The sequence below is a fragment of the Lepidothrix coronata genome, unplaced genomic scaffold, assembly GCF_001604755.1.
Source record: "Lepidothrix coronata isolate B3197 unplaced genomic scaffold, Lepidothrix_coronata-1.0 Scaffold43, whole genome shotgun sequence".
NCBI lineage: Eukaryota > Metazoa > Chordata > Aves > Passeriformes > Pipridae > Lepidothrix > Lepidothrix coronata.
In genome coordinates, this window is record NW_016690223.1 from 5,388,275 (window position 1) to 5,409,111 (window position 20,837).

General features: G+C 37.3%; 1 protein-coding gene and 1 long non-coding RNA gene across 3 annotated transcripts in view; one reads left to right on the forward strand and one right to left on the reverse strand.

Moving 5' to 3' along the window:
• The window catches only part of TSHR (thyroid stimulating hormone receptor), a 64,611-nt gene that overhangs the window by 24,217 nt on the left and 19,557 nt on the right, over positions 1-20,837 (reverse strand). The window contains exons 1-5 of one of the 2 annotated variants that reach the window (XM_017813823.1): positions 16,152-16,364; positions 6,953-7,027; positions 5,740-5,814; positions 3,205-3,282; positions 2,146-2,214 (exon numbers count right to left, since the gene is read on the reverse strand). In XM_017813823.1, coding sequence (XP_017669312.1) covers positions 2,146-2,214; positions 3,205-3,282; positions 5,740-5,814; positions 6,953-7,027; positions 16,152-16,294 — 440 coding nt within the window. In that variant the 5' untranslated portion in view covers positions 16,295-16,364. Of the gene's footprint in view, positions 1-2,145; positions 2,215-3,204; positions 3,283-5,739; positions 5,815-6,952; positions 7,028-16,151; positions 16,365-20,837 lie in introns of those variants that run through there. The other variant, XM_017813822.1, reaches the window with a different exon arrangement.
• LOC108496796 lies at positions 1,054-12,618 on the forward strand. Its single transcript, XR_001874594.1, has 2 exons — positions 1,054-1,757; positions 5,035-12,618. It is a non-coding gene; the product is annotated as an uncharacterized LOC108496796 (long non-coding RNA).

The window sequence follows — 20,837 nt, forward strand, 5'->3', positions numbered from 1 at the left end:
CCTTGAAGAATGACCAAAACCAAAATCATATGACTATGACCATCATCCAGATGCTCTTTGAACTCTGACAGTCTTGGTGCTGTGACCACTCTCCATGAGAGTGATCTGACCACCCTCTCAGTGAAGAACCTTCTCCTTATGTCAAAGCTGAACTTCTCCTGATGCAGGTTCATCCTATTTTCCTGGGTCCTATTGCTGGTCACCAGAGAAAGATCAGCACCTCCCCCTCCACTGCCCCTCCACTGCCTCTCTCGAGGAAGTTGTTGGCTTCTCTCCACCAGGCTGAACAAGCAAAGACCTCAAGTTCTTGCCCTTAAGGCCTTTCACCATCCTGATTGTTCTCCTGTGAACACACACTAATGATTTGTTGTCCCACTCATATTGTGGTGCCCAAAACTGCACACAACACTAGAGGTGAGGCTGCACCAGTGCGGAGCAGAGCAGGACAATCCCCTCCCTTGACCGGCTGGTGATGCTTTGCCTGATGCCCCCCAGGACATGGTTGGCCCTCCTGGCTGCCAGGGCACTGCAACTCCCAGATCTCCCTCTGCAAGGCTGCTCTCCAGCCTCTTGTTCCACACTTTGTATGTATAACCAGGATTACACTGTGCCAGATGGAGAATCGAGCAACTGCTCTTGTTAAACTAATTGTAGTTGGTGGTTGCCCAGCTCTCAAGTCTATCCAGATCTCTCTGTCCCCTACTCTCAAAGCCTTAAAGAATACTTAAATATCCTTAAAGAATACTAATTACAAACTTTTTTTCTACAAGAAAGCAAGCAAGCAGTATCTACAGAAGATAGTATGTGTTGTCTGCTTCTCTAGTTCTCAGTCCAATAACAGATGTTTAGGACCCCAGATCTTCTAAAACTACATTTTCACTTGATTCTTTAATAATAATGAGAATTCCAAAGAGGCCAGAAACAGTGGCACTTGCACACTATCAGAGAAGCATAAAGAAAAATTGCTACAAAATAGTTTCCAACCTGTGTTTCATCAAAATGGAAGAAATGGAAGAGCCAACGCAGTTCATATATTGGCTTAGAAAGGTTTTGAGTTATTGCTATGTACAGCTTAGAGGGATTCAGTCAAGACACTGGATTCATTTTGCCATATTTTATCTCTTGCGATTTCTGCAGGCACTAGTACAAACACTATGTCGTCATGAGAAACTTCCTTTCTCATGTGAAAGTTCAAAGTAACTGAACTAATGTGAGTAAAATAAGGTCTGTTTCAGATCTTTAGTTTAACTCAAACCTTTCAAACTTTAAGTCTAGCTAGCTGTTAAGGTAAAAAAGGAAGTTTGGAAAAATTAAGACCACATGAAGGATGCTCTATTGATATTCTTACAGAATTTAAGCCCAATTTGAAATAAAGTACTGAAAATAAGCATATCTATCACCATGTCTCTCTGGTTAATTTAAGAGCTCATGATGAAGAAATGTCTTTACTCATGAGATTGACAGCCAGACTCTTCAGGAAAGCCCCTGTAGGACCAGAGTAAGCTCTGCCAAAATGAATGGAGCCTCTGGAATTGAGATTTATTCTGTGTTAATGATTGAGGCAGATGATTTGGGGTATGGTGTAAAAAGGACATTCACTCACTAAGTATTAATTTTCCAGAAAATACAATAAGAAGGTGAAGGGAAATATGAAATGGTTGATTCACGCTTTTGAGATGTGCATCTCTCATTTCTGATACAAGTGACTGGTTCCTCTGAATTGCTCCCAGCAGCTTACACCATTCTCTTTTATGCAGGTAAGAGATTTCTGTGAAAGAGCTGCTACAATTATCAATGCTACGATTACTAAAATAAACAGTCATGTAAGAACAACAGTATAATTATCTTCCAAATTGTCTTAGAAAAGTTACCGATCAAATGAAATTTTATTGTACTTTCAAGCCAGCACAAAACTCACACTGAATTACCTACCATGATTTTACTTCTGAGCTATAAATACACATACCAAATGAAAACACACTGGAAAAGACATTAAGCGACAATATTTTTGTTGCTGGCTGAAATTAACATCCTCTTTTTACTCCTTAAAAGTAATTAGAGTAAGATATGTGTTTCAGAACCTTGAATAAGCATCAAAGGGTTTTTTTTTTTTCTTCTGAAAGAAGAGAATGATCTGCTACTTACATAGCATCCAGATTTGTCCCATTAAAAGCATGGCCTTGAATACTGGTAAAACCGTTATTGTAGAGTTTGCTGCAAGGAAAAAAAATATTAAATTAGTCTATTTTGGGTTGCTTCAATACCTGAATACCTAACATCTTACGTATCATTTTTTTTGGCAACAGCTCATTTATGGATGGGTTAATTTTAATCTCTTGAAGAAGTAGTTATTGTGCAAGGTCAAACCAAATGCCCAGAAGCATTCTTGAATATAGCTGATTCAAGGATACCATGTGGCAGGTGTGCCATGTTTTACCTCTTTTTACAGCAATGATAGAATGAGACTAAACCACTGTGCTATAACTTTCCCACCATCAAACTAAAAGCAAGGAAACAAAATCCTTGGACGATTGATTAAGGAAGGCTAAAGGAACTAACAACTAGCAAAACAGGTCTGATTTTACTATCAGGCGTGCCTGAATTCTTAGAGTTCATTCTTTTTCTCCCTTAGAGCAAAATGGGGTTTTTTTAGAATTTCTTTAGAAGTCATTAATTTGCATTCTAGCGCTCTTCCCCCCCAGTTCAGGTCATAACTCATTACAGTAATTTTCACTCCCTTTCTTGTGGCTCGCATTGACTATGACTTGCATAATTGAACTTTATTTAACAATTTTCTTTCAAATATGACTCTTCTAATGTTTGCCATCCATTAGTTTTCATGGTATGAGTTATTTAGGTTGCAAAAAGAGTTAGATACAGTTCTAACCATGCTGTAGCTTTACAGGGGGAAAACTTTGCAAACTTTTTCATTTGATTTTCTCCAATATAATCATTCACTGGCATTAGGGTCATACAAAAACAAAACCACTTTAATCAAGACAGTTTAAAGAAAAGAGCAGGACTGGTTCAAATAGCTGTCAAAGTACAGGATTTATGCAAACTAAATTATGGATACTGCCTGTCTGTGGTGTTTCTCTGTTACAAACTACTGAAGAATAGGACAGGGATAATTTCTTTTAAACATTTTACCATATGCATTACCAGAGAGGTCATTGCTTTGTGACTTAAACTGGAAGAACTTACAGGGTTAGAGATTCGTTACAAAGCCCATGGAAAGCATTTGCAGGCACTGAAGTCATATAAGGATTATCTGCAATTTCACTGAAAAAGGAGACAAAATATCACAATGAAACATCTGCCCAACAGAGCTTCTCCAGAACATCTTTGTTATTAATTTTTCTCTGCCTTGATAATAAATGAAAGTTTAAAATAAAACTTCATTTATTTAAATAAATATATTTATTATATATATTATTATGTAATTAATAATGTTAAAATTAATAAAAATAATGTTTATTATATATTATAAATTTAAATTTATTTAAATAAACATTTATTTATTTAAAAATAAATAAAATTTTAAAAGGATAACCTGTTTAGTTATATCTAAGGCCAGAATATACATGTGGAATGAAGAATTGAGCATGTTCCAGCATCCAGGAAGAGAGTTTGTGAGGTAGATGGGTTTTGTAGAACTGGTGAGGTGTACCAGCCTGTGTGATTATAGTGGCTAATGTCACAGACTGTGACTAAACTGGAAAAAGGAGAGAGGAAAAAGCTGGTAGAAACAAAGGGCAGAGCAAATTGTCTTATTGTCCTTCTTCTGATTTTTCCTGAATCATATTGTAGTCTGGAAACCAAAATATTTTGCAGATTTTTCTTTTCTTCAGCTTGTGGATTAGATGTGGTCTAATAAGGCCAATCCCTAAGGTTCATAGGCTGAGAAGTCCTAACAATTGCCCATGTGCCAGGAACAATTTTATTTCTTTTCTGTGCTATATATCTGCATACATATATGCTAGCACTGAGCAGTACTACAGCCATTTTAATTCCAAGTAATTTTCACTGATAGGTGGTTTTCACCAGAAGTTATATTGGTTTGATATTTTTCAGATTGGTTCACTTTTCTAAATAAATGTTTACTTGTAAGTTGCTTGACCTCAAAGACAAACAGTAATATAATGAAGGCTTTTTCCCCCCACTATACCTTATTCATCATTTAGAGACCTATTATTTTTCAAGAGCATTTTTTTCTTGACTAATGAAACAAAAAGGCTACCTTTCTTTGAATAGCAATGTTTAGAAATATACAACATAGAAATATCTCCCTTGAAAAAGTACAGGTCTACTCTTTAAAAAGTCTGTAGCATATAAGACCTATATTTATCTTTTGTTAGTGATCTCTTATCAAAAAAAATTCAAGGTAGAAGTAAAATAATGTTTTGCTTTCTGCCACTTAGAAAGGCACTGAGTTGGTTGGAAGTAAGAACACAGATGGTTGTATAAATTGCTTCTGTTTCATCTAGCCTACTAAATTCTTGATTCTCTCTACTTAGTAAGTGTAGTATCTAATTTACAATCTAGTAGAGTTTAATTTAAGCTAAAGCCCTTTTGGTCTTTGAGAAACTCCCTAATAGTTCTTAAGATATAGGTGTGTCTCAGAGTTCTGAATCTTGGGGGCCTACAGCCAAGGTGAGCATAACAGCTGCAGGTTAAGGAGTGTGAGTTAGAACAAGGCCTACCTCTAGTTTTGGAAGATCCTTGGGAGGGAAGATCTCATTGCTTACTAGAGGTCTATACTTTTTAGCAGAACAAGCAGCATTTCTACATTGCTCTCAGCTTCATCTTGCCAATGGCAGACCGTGAATGCAGCAGGAACTGACCATTCTTGACCAAGAACGCCCCTTAGGAGCACTGAGACAATGCCTGGGATAGATCATCAATTATGTCTTTGCAAGTCACCTTCTCGTGTAATACTGCTTATTTTTAATAGCCTTTTGCCTAGCACAGACAGCATTCAAGCCTCTTCCATCTGAAAACTGCTACAATACAAGATTTCTAACTCTCCTCTAGGACCAAGAAGTGACCAAGACACTTTTATCTTGTGTCAGCTTGCAAGTCTTCATCTGAGCTGCTCTTCTTCCTTGTCTTGATTATGTCCCAGAATTTGAACTTAAACTGCAGGTTAGTGCACAAAGATGGATGTTGTCTTTGCTTTTTGAATACCAAGAAACACCTGTTGTTTTTTTTTTAGAGTTCAAAGCAGAACTCTGTGTTTCTGAAACACCTTTAAGTATAACAGTGGGAGACCTTCTTTTCCCCATTGGTATTCCCATTCTCTTTCTTAAAGAAATTGTTCTGCAATTTGCTTCACCATGCCGGCACAAATTTGTTGGAAGAATGTTGATAGCATGACAACTTCACGTTAGCAGGATGTATGCTAGCTCGGGTCCTGTGTGTCACATTGTTCTGACTTCACATTAATTCAGGAATTGCACAGCCATTACAAAACCAAAACCAAAATAAAAGCAAAAGGCCTGTAGAAGTTGTGTATCATGAATGCTCTTGTGTGTCCATGTCTCTAATCCAGATCAAATGTATTGTGCTAGGTGACCTGGCATTTCCCGCATTTGGTACTAATGATCATTTAAATAAAGCTTGAGGAAAACTTCTTTATCAGACTTGATATTTTTCTTAAAATCAGAATCCTTCATTGTAGGTTTACTTGGGATCTGAGGATGGCAGTTATTTTAACCAGCTGTGAGGACGGATACTTACAGTAAAAAATTCACATCAAATGAGTAGATTTTTTTGAGGTCTGGAAATACTTTGAGTCCAGTATTGAAAATACCACTAAAAGAAAGGAGAAACAGAAAAAATTACATGTACTGGATCACTGAACAACAACAAAAAATGTATTTAAAGTGTTTGACAATGTGGGATGCTTATTTCATCCTCTCTGTTGTCAATCGATTCATTTATAACAATTGTCCAAAATAAAAGAATGCAAGAACGATTGAAAAAATTCAAAATAACAGATTTATGATAAATTATAGCATCTAAAAAATGGGAGTACAGACTAATAATACAGCTAAGCAGATCTGCAGAGGGAAGTAGCTTGTGAGGTTTCACTTGAGAGTTTAAGGCTGTTTCTGCTAATAGTCTGGACCCCCAAATCCTCTATCTTTCATTGTGGTTAAGAGCTGATCATATATAGCTCTAAAAAGGGAAACTGTCTTAAAATGTGGATATGCTTAATGCTCCTTCTTTCTCAACCCCTGTATAGTGGAAATAGCTTAAGAAAGTATAGTTCTCTATCTTTAAAACTATTTTCATGAAATGAAATTTCTTGACTACTTTCTTTTTTTATTACTTTCATATCTATAGGAGAAACCTGAAAAAATCTTTCCTCCTTGGCCCAGCCCCGCCCCCCCCGCCCTGAGAGAATCCTTCCTAGTGTCTTCCAAACATTACTCAAAATCAGAGAAGTTTCTTTAGAAATTCATGGGAATTTTTCACAATTTCTTTCTGCCATAGATGATGTATGAAATCAGGTGTATATAGATGGGCTTTTCACATTTGACTGACAAGTTTGTTTTAAAATCCTGTGTAAATATCTAGCAAAAAGATAAGTATATATCTCTTGTGTCCCTTCTTCCCACTATTCCCTACAAAAATAGAGTATGACAGCACTTATCATAAGAAGAAAGTAGTTGTGGAGTTTTGCTAAGGAACATTAGTGTGTTCTAGATATTTAATCAATAAAACAAATCGAAAAATTACTGATGAATTTGTGAATGTTTTCCTTTCTTACAGAAGTAGTAAAAATTCCAACCCATACCCTATCTAGCTTTCTGTCATTAAAATAAAGCAACAGGGAAAAACATGGCGATCAGTTCCAAAATGAAATGTAAAGAAACAAAACTGCTATAATGTAAGGAGTCAACTGTGAGATTTAAGTGCCAACTTGTTACAGGTGCTAAATACTTACAGGTATTTCAAAACTGGGAGATTCTTAAACGCGTCTGGATCTATGTAATCCAAGTTTCTAAGATTTCGAATTTCACTGTAAAAAAAGAGAGGAACATTAATAATTAATATTTAATTACTTATCCCAACAGAAATCAGAAATGTTAAAATGAATTTTCAGGGACTTAACTCCTGCAACAAGCTTTTTGTACTAGCCAATGCTAGCCCAAGACCACTATGCATTCTGAGCAATCTTACAGTGATGCATTATCATCTGGATAGATGCCATCCTGGAGACTGGCTACTTGAAGCAAGGGGATAAGAAGCACCTGAGATCTGATTATGGATCCTTTGTCTGCGTGGTCCTAAAATCAAAACAAGTACCCTGTGTTAATGGCTATTACTTTGAACACAGTGAGTGTTTTGTGACTGCAAAGTTGAATAAAAAGAAAAGTTAAGTAAAACTTTCAGTATTTATGTATAATAATCCTATCAAATTACAATGACCTGTATAGCTTATAATTTTATGTTCTATTTTTCTGGTTACTTTCTCCATGTGTCTAACAGTATTTTGTATTATATTTCCTGTTTGTTTTTCAGAACTCATCAAAAGATGGCTCAGGTCACTTAAATTAACTTTGTTCTGAGACTTGAAATGCACACACTATTCGCTGTATAGCCATGTCCAGCAGTTTAGAGGATAGTATACCTCTGCTATATAATGACACAAAACATAACATGGGCTTCATTCCTTACATCTTCTGCCCATGGTTATGTCTTTAAATACTTCTACCCAGGCAACGGCTTGGTGTACAAGTAGCTTTTTAGTCTGCACATGTTGAAAAACCAGTCTGACACTAGTCACAGCTATGGCCATGATGGGTGCTTTCCATAAGTGTTTTGATGGGGCTGCTGCCCCTCCAGCCATCATGATCATTGCCTGGAGTCATGACTCTTCCCCATTTCTCTGAAATTTCTGTCTCTTCCCTTAATGTAATTTCCCCCAATCATTCTAATTCCTCTATTTTCTAGCAGATTTCTTTCTTTTCTATCCACAATGACAGTTAGCAGTCTGCCTGCACCAATCAGACTGTGCCAAAATTCCCTGTCTAGACTCAGTAGAGCTACTGAATTTTCATCTTTTATTAAAAAAGTCACACATACCCTCCCCCATCGCATGCAGACTTTTAATTTCCTGGCCTCTTTACTGTCTCCAGAAGAATATGGACATTTATGCATATTTTTTTCTATTTCTTTACCTTAAGCCAGCTCTGGACACTGGTCTCATAACACTGCTGGAACAACACTCAGCCTTTCTTAATACAGAAACCATATAGAAAGAATGGTGCCAGTCTTCTTCCTGATGCTAGCAGTGAAGCAATAGGCTGAAGAAAGCACTTCTGCCTACGTATATAGAGAAATTTGATGAAGATGACAGGTAAAGATGGCATAGTGGTTCAGGTTATGTGGATGATGTTCTGGTCTTAAGTCGGTCCAAGAAGTGCTACCACTGGACAGAAACTCAGTGGGCAGAAACCAGTAGTATTTAATTTGCCATGGCCTAACAGTGCCAAGTAATCTACGCAATATAAGAATCAGAAAATCGGAGTTTAAGGCTAACTCTGCCACTGGAATTATTTTTACAGGATAAAATCAACCCAGACAAGTTGTCTAAGAAATAAAAGTGGGAAAAGAGACAGAAGACAGTAGATAAAACAGTATGTAGATGCCGGTACGAAGACTTCAACCTCTCTATATACTGTTGTACTGACAAAACAGTCCTGCTCCACCTTCAAGTCTTTAGTTTGTATTCTGTTTACTACAACACTGCAGGGAAATGAGGATTTACTTTTTACTTGCATGTTAAATTGATATCATTAATAGCTATAGTACTGCTACTATAGTGCTGCATTCAAATATTCTTCATGTCTGTTAGCTACCTTGAACTGTAGATATGTTTCTGTATTTAAAATAAACCCTCTCAGTGTCAGTTTCTTGCCTCTTTCAAATTATTTTATTAGTTATGTAGCTATCACACTACCAGCAGTGGAACTTGCTCAATAAACTTTAACTGACATGTTTTTTCCATCACTGACTGCCTTCAAAATGTTGGACTCATGAGCTTCCTGGCCTGATACTGCTCTGTTGTGGACCAAACATTTTCCAGGGAAAGACAGTCTTTAGATCAGTCTTCAGCCTGGAAATGGATAATGCATTGGAGTATCACAGAGTCATGAGGTTTTGGTTTGTTGCTATTCATAGTATTCTGCATAAATTATTCAGATGAGAGTACTGGAAGTAAGAATTCGAAATCTGCAGATGGTACTAAAATTGAAAGAGCAAAATAATGTAATGAGATACAATTTTGGTTTATTAAATAACTGGGCCATGAGAGGACATGTGCTGTTTAAAAAAGGCAAATGAAAACCTAATTAATCTGGGAATAAAATATTTTAAACTGCCAGATGAGACAGCACAATAATGAGAGAAAAGCTTAAACCACGTGAGCAAGGGAATCAATATGATTCAGCTGAACACTGGGGAAAGGTTTATGTCCCTGCTGTTCAATTTACTTGAATTGGTAATGCTAGGATTAGAAAAGAAGTATGCTTTAATATATACTCTTTTTATACTTGCATTTCATCCTACACTTTGTAAAGCCCAAAAGGAAGAAAAGGGCCCATTGTGGAGCAGATAGACTGTTGCATAGAAGTCTCCAGTCAAAATAAATGAGAGGATAAGAGAGGTATAAAAAGGTAAAAGGTGATTTGACAAAAGTGAATGTTATGCTTAAGGAAAAAAATGAGGAGGAAAATCCAATTATCCCTACTTCTAGTCCAGTCAAATGTGCCTCCTGCATTTAACTGGCCTGAATATGTGGCCTCTTATCTCATCTGCATGAAAAAGAGAAAGATCTTCAGTTCCATTAATGAACTGTACTTCTGTCCTTGTATTAAACATTTAATCATCGTTACTCTTAGAGTACTGGAAGGAATTCCCCTGTAAAATCACAGATTTAAAGGATATCTAGTGCTCCACTGATAAAGGAGCCTATGAAGTTAAGCTGATAAGGAGGAAAGATATTTTAATAGTTCTGAGCTCATCAGTTAGGAGGATACTGATACACAAACTGAATTTCACAATTTCTTTTACAGTAATCCATCATGAGTAATATACTCAAAGGTGCATAAATGTTATGTGATACTAATTTTCAAATTGTAATCAAAAGACTCCTGTGGTGTAAAGATTAATCCCAAAGGATCCATAAAGATAAGAAGAGCAAGTTGATTATCAGTAAATTCATTAAGCAGGGTTTGCACTTTATCATTTAGCTTTTATGGATTGGTGAGTTGAAAAGATTGAAACTCACTAAATTAAAAAGTTAAGGTTCTTTGAAAAGCAGCTCTAGGAAAACTATTAGTAGACTTAGCTGCCTAAAATGCAGATAAAGAGTATTCTTAAGCCAAAGAGTATACTTAAAAATGTCTAGTAAGCTAGTTCCCAGATATCTAAGTGTCTATGAGAACTGATTTTAAATGACTTTTGAAATGCAACTTTGACACACTCTACAAACACACCTTAATCATAGCATACAGCAATGTAACAATTCTGAGTCCTTCTGGGAATTAAGTGCTTTTAAGATATAAAAAAATCTGAGATTTTAAGATATAAAAAAAATCTGAGATAGGCATCTTTGTTCACCATTGATGCAAGAAGGCAAAAGGTGCCCTGAACAAACATTGCACTTTGCAGTCCTAACCAAAATTACTTAGAGATGCTCATAAGAAAGAAAGAGGCTGCTACCTACCCACAAGATAATAGAATTATTGTAGAATATTTACAAAATTGTTTAAAGTTACTTTATAAACTATTCAACTTCTGCTCTATTTTTAGAAGTGCATAAACCATTTAAAACTGGCCTATTTGTCCTTTAAAGACAATTGATGTTTTACAGTTGATGTTCTGGCATTCAGACTAGGAATTAAAAATGTACTAAGTTCACAATCAAACCACCACGTGACTGTCCATGAACAGCAACTCAGTTTTGCTTTTTAAAGAAAATACACAAAAAACTTTATCATGTCAAGAACAGATATGCAGAGAAAGTCACTTAATGATATAAAGACATATGTCAAGACTTACAAATAATTATGAACTGATGTTCAGTTACAGAGATATAACTGTTTAGTTCTAAATCCAGAAGAATCTAAAAATGAAACTAATAATAACTATTCCAATATTAGTCTAATTAATTAATTGAGACATATGTTTCCAGGTAACTTCTAGAAAGATTAATGTACTACTTAACATTCTCTATTAAAAAAAGCACAAATATTTATATATTTAAGTGGATTCCAAATTTCATTTACCCGATCTGTTTTTCATTTCTGCCTTGCAATATTGACTCATCCTTGAGTTTGTTTAAGCCCAGTATTCAGAAATTACAAATCTGGCCATCATGTCTAGGCTTCGCGAATGAAGATTTGGGAAGGGCTCTACCCACATTTGCTACAAGTGCGCTGGTGGCTAAAGAGGCCAATGCAAGATAGTCAAGACCGGTTGCAAAGGCACAGCAGAAGGACTCCTTGGATGGTAAAATCTGGCCATAGAGTAGCAATATAATTATGTTATGCTGAGATACCTAGAAAGACTAAGTATATCTAGGTCAGAAATTCTGAAGTGTTTTAAATAAGCTCTTTTTTTCTCTCTTGTAGTAACTTGGGGCCCTTCTCTACCATCTTAGACTTATTTTACCTATAGCTTCCTTGGCTTCTCTCACTTCTACATCTACTTCCGTGTTTTATCCTCCCCCTACAGACAAACTATTTATGTTATTTCATCTGCATGCACTTGTCCAGCCTTTGCACCACTGGCACCAGAAAATGGGCTTAGGCTATTCCAACAGTCTATTCCCTGCCTCCAGACTGCGGATTTTAACAAGATTTTTCTGCACAACACTTATCCCTGTGCCCTGAAATTCACTGCAGGTATACAGCAGTCCCCCACAAATCTCTTCAGTTTTCCTCTCCAGTTGCTTGTTATATATTTATTGTCTCTCTTTCTTTCTGCAGAGCTGTATCCCATGGCCTGGCATCACAAGCTGTCCAAGGGAAGTGCAACCCTGGCCTGGAGGATGGTGGGGCTGCCCTGGCCCTTGGCTCCATCTCACTGCAGCTCACTGTAGAGCTGGAGAGTGGTCCCCCACCAGCTCTCCAAATGACGTCATATATGTGAGGGCAAACCACTTGAACCATAACCTTTGTGCCTCTTCCCAAATGCTGAGAGAGCTTTTTATGTGGTTGTATAAGAGGAGAATACTTTTCAAGTGAGGAGAAGAGAGTAGGGAGAGATCAGAGAAGAGTGAGCAGAGATACAGAGAAGAGAGGAAAAGAAAGAGTGAATTTTTCTGGGGTTCCTTTCACAGGAATGTTTCCCTGAGAAATAAAGACCTAATTACAAAACGTTTTTATTTAGTGTGATGCTACCAAGCTGCAGCTCTACTAGTAAAACAGCCACACAGAAATATTGACTCCTCATCAGACACTTTCACAATTACATCTAGAAAAAATAAATACTTATGTAATTGTGTGGGAAAGACAGTTCTGAATTTGTAAGCAGGTTAAGTTTGACTTACAGACATACTTAAGAAACCAGAAACCATTGTGAGACCAATTTAACACAACTGGGGAAAAAAACCAAAACATCGAAATCTTGTCCCTTATTTACATCTTCATAGTGTGAGACTTTTGCCATTACTTACAACTGAAATAAGATCTGGCTCATTAAAATACAGCATGTGATCAGTACCCTTAGTTTGCAGAAGTTGCTCAGTACTTGAAAGGCATAGATTCATAAAAATATGACCTATACTTAAAGAGAGCTGAAGTCTGGAAGGAAAAGAAAATCAGGACAGAGGCACATGAACCAAATAAGGACCAAGAAAATGAGTTGCTGAAGATCAAGGCAGAAGCACACTACTAAACTTGGCAGACAGGGATCATGACAAACATAGGTTGCCTATTCACATAACACTTCACTCAAGCCAAAGCAATTAGTTCCTCCCTTCCACAAACACTAAATTTTCTCCTAAGAAGTTCTTATATTTAAAAACAAATGTTTTTAAAATGAAACCCTGTGTATAAGTTTAAATTAGGGTTAAAAGATTATTTTTATTTACGTAAAATTGCACTTTAGGAAAGTTCAATGAAAAACAAGCTGTAAAAATGGAACTCTGTGAAATGACTTTTCAAAACTGTTAGGGTAACCTCAATCTCCTTTAAAACACCTTGATAACCCGGTATTATTTCAGCAATAATACTTTGAAAATACTATGTAAATGGAGAACATTAATCAAATGCATAGCACAACATATAAATTTAGTCCCATATAGTTCTGTTGTTTGGAAAGTAAATCCAGCAGTGATAAGTGTTAACAAATCAGGAGTTATGGAAGCAATTCATAAAAATGATCATATTTATAAATTGTTTTCTATCACATCTTATATGCAACCATCTAAGTTACCAGATGCCTGGATATTCCCTGATTAAATGATAAATGTTTTCCAAAACATTTTAAAAACCTGGTAAGCACTTTTGAGTGGTAGAGCCCTTCTTTGTGGGCTATCTGCAAATCCTGGGGGTTTGCCTATGACTTTTGTGAATTCTGATGTAGTTCTGGGTATAATTTTTGACTCTTGTGCAGAAGAAAAAATAAAACGTATATCTTGTATGTCTGTGCACAGTTGCTTTTTCGGTAGTGCCTTGTGAGATATATAAGGGGTCCACATTACTATACCCCTTGTTATAGCGGATCAGGAAGCATTCTCACCGTGTCCTTCCCACAGCCTGTGCTATAGGTGATGTGAGTGTAGGTGCCCGTGAACTCTGCTGACTCCTGCCCAGGCCTGCAGCTTCCCGGTCATGGACAACACATTCAGGCCTGGGGTCTGGCAGGGTGTGGTAATGCAGTGATTTTGGAACCTTCTGGTGTGCCCTCCCTTCATGGGAGCCATGGCAGAGGCCTGCTTATGGCAAGGGGCACTGGCTGTCCGCCCAGGCAGGAATCTAAACGTGCTTTGGAGGCGGTTAGAGAATGGAAGAGGATGAGAGAAAAGGTTTCTACTCGTATTCCTCATCACCCTTTAGATAGCAGAAATTAGTGCAAATTAGGCAGTGTTATAGAGTATATCACAAGAATGAGTGCCTTGGGAGGCACTGGCAACACCAGAGCTCCATCCACCACTCTGTCAAACTGGTGACACATTAAAAAGTGTGCATTTTGTGGAAGAGTTCTTTATACTCAAAGGCTTACATTATATTACTCTTTGAAGGAAATTAATTTTGCATTATGAATTCGGTCTCCACTTGGACTCTAATACAGAAACAATAGAAAACAGCTATCTAGCCAGCTGTCTCCTTTTTCCCTAATCTGTCCTCAAGAAGTCTTTGCATCCATATAAGATAAAAACAACAAGCTACTACACTGCATATTGCATGGAAGAATCCTACAATGAAATGCGATGGCCCAAGAGCATTTTATCTTTAACTTCTAATAAAGTGAACTACAAAAGAAGTACCACATGAGGAATTTGTAGCACATAGTGGCAAATGCTTTATTCATTGCTGATAAAATGTGCTGCCGTAAATGTTTCATTAAATGTTCATTTGTATTAAACAAGAAATTCTAAAGACACAACAACTGTGAAAGAGAACATGAACACAACAGATCTGGAAAAAAGAGCTACAGAAGGAATGGTATTACAACCAAAGAAAAGTAGTGATATTACACCAAAATCTTCCTGTGAAACTCGTTCAGGAATACTACTGGAGCATATTACTGTACTGAACTAGGTCTCAGAATCCTGCACTGTGCTTCTAGCTATGTCTGTCAGGTTCTCTTAGAGGAGTCACTTACACTTTCCAGCATTAGTTTGTCTCTATCTTCAGTAACAGTAATGATATTTTCTCCTGTAACTTTATTAGTCTTTCTTTTTCACACTGTGTGAAGTAAAAGGAAAAAAACACATAGAAAACAGAGCAGTGTTAAGTTGATAATTTAATTCAATTTCTTTCTCTGAAGATTAAATAGATTTATGAAGTTTCTGATCACAAAGCCTTGAAGGCCTGCAGTGATAGGGAAAACAATTCTAGTGTTTACTTATGCCAGCCATACTAAAACACTTCCTACGGTCTAACATGAATTTCATATAATCTAATTTAACCTTATTATTACTTTTTCTTTGTCAAACATCAGTGTGGAAAATGGGTGGTAGGTTTCACCCCTTGCAACAGCCTTAAAGGATATATCTGCCACTGGCATGTTTTCTTTCTGGACACAGAAGCCTTTCCTCTCTGACAATGTTTTCGGGATCCATGATGACCAACAGTGCTCTCCCATGGAACCTCTGCAAACAAAAATCTTCTCTGAAGTATGACAAACTGTAGCTCATCCTGATGAGCTTTACAACAGTGGCATACTTTCCATTCCCTCCTCTGGATCAGTGATGGAAACATGGAAGAGTACCAGATACAGGATGGATCCTATGAAGCTCTCTATTCAGTACATTACGTTCTCATTTTATCAGGGTCCTGATGAATGACAGGAACTCTCTGGATGCAGGTATCCTACCATTTCTGTAACTACCCTAGTGCATCATTTGGTGAGGACCATCAGAACAAAAAGGTATAAAAACACTTCCCAGAAGCCTTTTTCCACATTATTCCCATTCCATATAATAACCATATAAACACTCTTCATTATACTAGTGCATTTTCAGAATGATTATTTATTATTCTTCATGTCTCCAGCTAGTGCCATTTTGCTCTGTGCTTTGGCCCTTCTGATTTTATTTCTGGTGCTTATATTACCATTCTACACTTACCTGCAGTAATTTGACAGAAGTGATTCTTAACTGCCATTTTATTTCAACTTGCCATCAATCTTGTGATGTAGCCCCACATATTTTTCACTATATTTACCTGCATTTCTATGGGAGGATACAGAAGAGCAAGGAAACAAAAAAGATGTATGGAAAGAAAGCATAATAAAATTAGCTCAAAAAAGACTGACTCATTCCACATTATGGAGAAAGGAAATGAGAAAAGGAATATTTAGCTATAAAGGAGACAAGAATGACAACTCAAACATCATCATGTATGTTATTTCCACGCATCTCAAATTTATCTTATTGCTGTATTCATTTATTTAATTACAGTACTTACATGTGAGTGACTTTACTTAAACTGTTGAAGGAATGGGCCTCCAGACTCTGAAGTGTTTCATCTATAGAGATGTAGCTAAACACCAATAAACAGAAAAATAAACAGGTTTCAGACATTGGGAAGCCACTGCTAGCGTCCATCATACCACTTCATTTTTCCTCTCATTATTTTTCTCATCCACCTATCATGACACTGCCAGACACATGGACAGTATCTGAGGGACACACTTTTAAAATCCTTTTAAGGATTTTTATTTTGACTGATGCTGTAGAATACAGTGAAACCAAAACAACACACAACAGTGCAAAGTAACAGCAAAAGCAGACACCAGTATTTTACAGTTCAGCATCATATTTCTTTTCTTTTTCCCCACTTAAGATCACCTTGGATATCTCCAAGGGGAATCTAGGCCTCAGGTAAATTGGCATATTTTTCTATGTCAAAGAACTATAAAAAGGAAGGAAAGAAACAGAAATGATGCTTGGGCCACCACTGCAATAACTGCTGTAATTTCTGTAGAGAGAGACACGTCATCAGGGCAACTGGCGCTTTGATCACTGAGTAAAAAAGTGTGCTAAAGCATGAATTTAGAGAGAAACTCTAGCCATATAGTGAGTGTCATAGAGGATGTAAAGAGTAATGAGGCTCAGAAAGCAAGCCAGACAGCAAGCTTAAGAAATATTTATTTGCACACAGTTCAGACTGTGTTGCATTTGTACTAATGGTGATCTATGGAATGTGATGAGAAAATAGCTCTACGGAGTCTCTTCACTCTCATTAGGAGAATGATAACATTGTAACTGCTGTTACATGCTTTCCCAACCAGCAGATGGCTAATAGCACTAACTGGATGGGAATTTATGTCTTTTCCAGCCTGGAGCTAAAAGCATATTACCTGAATTAATTTTAACTCTTTAACTATGAAATTTATTTTGTATTGATCACTTTGGCAATGTATTCAACTGTCTTTGAAAAGATACCAGAAAAGCAACAGGTAGAGGTTGCATAACTATCAGATTCTCTTTCTAGAGTAATATTGTTTTTCCAAAGCTATTTGCCTCTTCGAAAAGGTGGGAAAATAATAAAAGAGGAATACAATAAAAAAGTGTTCCAGTCTGTACCTCTGTGATTGAGTGTTGCAGAGTTAGATGTTTATGTGAGATGTTTTAATTGTGTTCTCCTGTAAGAGAGGTCTGTTGCCTGGGAAATTGGGGGTTCAGTCTTGAAAGAAAATTAATTATTCAATTCCAACAGACCCTACATTTTAACATACCAAAAGATAGGTTATGTTAATGACATATGATAAAACATAAAGTTGCTATATGTAACAAACAGAGATATATAAATCAGTTTGACAGAAAATGAAATTAAAACCAGATAATGAACAGAGATTGCAGCCTCATGCCAGGGCTAGAAAGTAGGAGAGTACTTTTTTTGTGCTCTGTAGTCAAAATGAGTCACCTCACCTCAGGCAGGCTGGTGCTTTTCTCTCACATATGAGAAGAGGCAGAGAAGAGGATTGCCTCTCCCCTCCCTCACCCCTACAGCCATCATGTGCCTTCCCACTATGGTTCATGTTACATTTTTACTATATACTGCCTGACTTGGGCCTGACTGAAATATAGTTTTGTATTTTCAGCTGTGGGATGCAGTGAGAAGGAAATAGCTTATTTTCTTCATGTGTTGACCTCTGCTCTTCTGCTTCATAAACATATATAGTTGTGTAAATTAATTAAACTACACCATCACTGATGGCAGGGAAATGAGTAGTTTTATTTGCTTTAGGGTCATGTAGATAGACACCCAAACCCCACGCAAACACACTCAAAATCTCCTCTGAGATGGGGATGTCAAACAGAAACTTGTGTTAATGGCATATAAACATTTACTTCTAAGTGTTCAGAGTGCCTCCAAATATCTGTGGGCTCTGCCTATTGAACACATTATATCACATTTTAAATATAAGCAATAAAAATCATAGTAATCAGAACTGGAAGGAGTTGCATCAGAAGAACAGGGAAAGCATGTTTAAATTCCCATTTTGAATGCATGTTCCTATTCAGCACCTCCTCTGCCTACCAGCTGTGTTTAAATTGCAGGATTTCAAAATGCCTTCAACACCCATCATGACTGCATTGATAGCTTAAACACCAAATGCACAGTTTCAGAGGACGTCTATCTACAGACAATACTTTAATCACCATTGCCCATTCAGAAAGAGCCTGAGAGCACAGGATTTGTCAGATTGAGCAGCCACAAGGCCCCCTCCCAGCCCTTATTTTCTTCCTTGTCCCTCTCTCCACCTTTTTTGCTTTTTTCCAGCCTCAACATCCCCTGTGTTGCAGGAAAATGGTGCATGGGGGAAAATGTGCTTTGCATGGGGCTGCTGGCAGAGAGCACTGTGGGATGCAACTTTGTGTGGAGAGGCTGTGGAAAAAACACTTTGGGGAGCTACAGGTCAGGTGTCTGTGAGGTACTCATGAATGTGACCCCAAAGTACCACCCTAAGCCCAGGAAAAATGTTCCTTACCCCTGCCTTTAAAAATACTGAATGTTCAATGTGTCCTTAAGGAAACACCGGGTGAAGCCCTTCTACCAAGATTTAATGTATTTGCATCTTTAAGAATGTAAACCAGAAATGTCTCTTGCATTTGAATATCCTATAAAACCATTTTGTATTCAGTGATGCCTTTTTGACAGGAGTTAGCTTTGCAGTTGAGCATGTAATTAAAATGCTTTTTCTTTCATTCCTGTGGAAAAGCAGCACAGGGAAACAGTCTCTACTTCTAGTTATCAAGAGTACATATATATGCATTCATTTATGAGAAACTGTAGCTCTAAAATTTCTGTTTGAACGAGGTTCATAAAGAGGACAAATACATTTTCTATTCAGTACAGAGGAAAAAAGTGTTTATTTGTGGAAATCATATAGTAGAAACCATATAGTAAAATGAAGTGCTGTAATTGGAACAGTAAACACAATCTATATCACCCTATTGAAACTTCGGAACATTTTCTAGATGTATTTACAAAAACAGGAATGGTCTGGTAATTTTCATTGCTGATGGAAATTATGGGCTAGGAGAAGCAAATGAGACATGGTACCTTAGATGCCAAGACATACACGTAAGAGTTGTAGTTAAAATACAGGTACTGGTTCCTTAACCTGAAGTTTATATCAAGGTGGAAGATAATGTTTTGTGGTAGTAGTAATGCCATTAGAAATATCCAGACAGGCATTGACACTATTCAGATGTAAACTGCTGGTTTTGGAGGTTTTGGAGGCATCTTTAGAGAAAGGTTCCCTAAATTTTTCAGATGAACACCTGTTCTTTTATAAATTCAAAATATTAAAATTTTAAAGATTTAAAATCTGAAAAACCTCTAGGCAATGTATTAGATGTCACTGAAAGATAAAGAAGAGTTGACATCCTTTTACATTGAATCAAAATATGTTCTAAACAAAGTTTATCATGTTTATATATGATATTATACATTATATGAGGGATATTCCCTTCCTCCTTCCCCCGCCCCAAAAACCCCCAACAAAACAATACACCATTTACCATCTGATTAGAGTGAGATGGTAAATGAGGCTGTAGATATTCAAGAACAATTACTTATAAGGATTTTAGAAAGTCATTACTTCAAAACACCTGAATGAAACTATAAAATATAATGAGGCAGACCACATTCCCCCAAAGTCTTTTTTCATGAATTCTTAAATGGTAGCTATTCAATCAAAGCTCATATAGATTTGAGACTTGCAAGGAACATCAAGGGCAAGAAGAAGAATTCCTATTGCTACATTAGTAATAAAAGGCTGAACAAGAAAAAAGTGGACCTCTTGCTCAATGAGATGGTTTATTTACTTAACATTGGCCACAGACAAAGCTGAGCAGCAGACTGATAAAAACCTGAGCATTCTCGTTGGATCTCAAAGTTGGCCCAATTTTGAGCATGGACTAGAGGCCTCCTGAAGTCCCTTCTAAATCACATGGCTCTGATTCTAGGGAGTGAACTGGGGAATGGCAGAGAAATTCCCTGCATCAAATAGTCATGGGCAGGATCACAGATTATGGGCCAGCCACCAAGAACAAACAAATGTGGGACAACCTTTTCTCAGGACTGCTGACACCAACGAGCAGTGCAGTGCAAGGGTGGCTGTTGAGGAATACGTTCAGTGCAGGTAGCTCAGTGTGCAGCTGCAGTGCCAGCTGCAGATTGAGCTCTGGGTGGTGGGATCCTGAGGCAAGGGGCCATGGAGTGCCAACCCTTTGCACAACAAAGGGCATGGGGGCTCCTGGTGCCAGCCACGGAACCTGGCACAGCAGAGACACAGCAAGACCTGAGGACCCCAGACAGTGAGGGTATAAAAACTCAGGGATTTCTTTGTTTGGGGTCCCTCCTTGGAGCTACCCAATTCAAGCTGTTATTTTGTTATTAAGTTATTGACCAAGATTAAACTATTTGAAAGGTCTGGACATCTGACACACTGTTGTGGGAAATCTGGGGTCCTGTCGGTAAGGAAACCTGGTCTGACTGAGTGCAGGGTGTGTAGCTCCCAAGGGATCTCAAGCCCAGCTCTAGGTAGTGTGTGAATGACTACCAGAGTGGCTCTTGGATGGTTGGACAGGGAAGTTTCTTTAACATAGCCACCTTCAATGAGACAGATGTTGATATGAG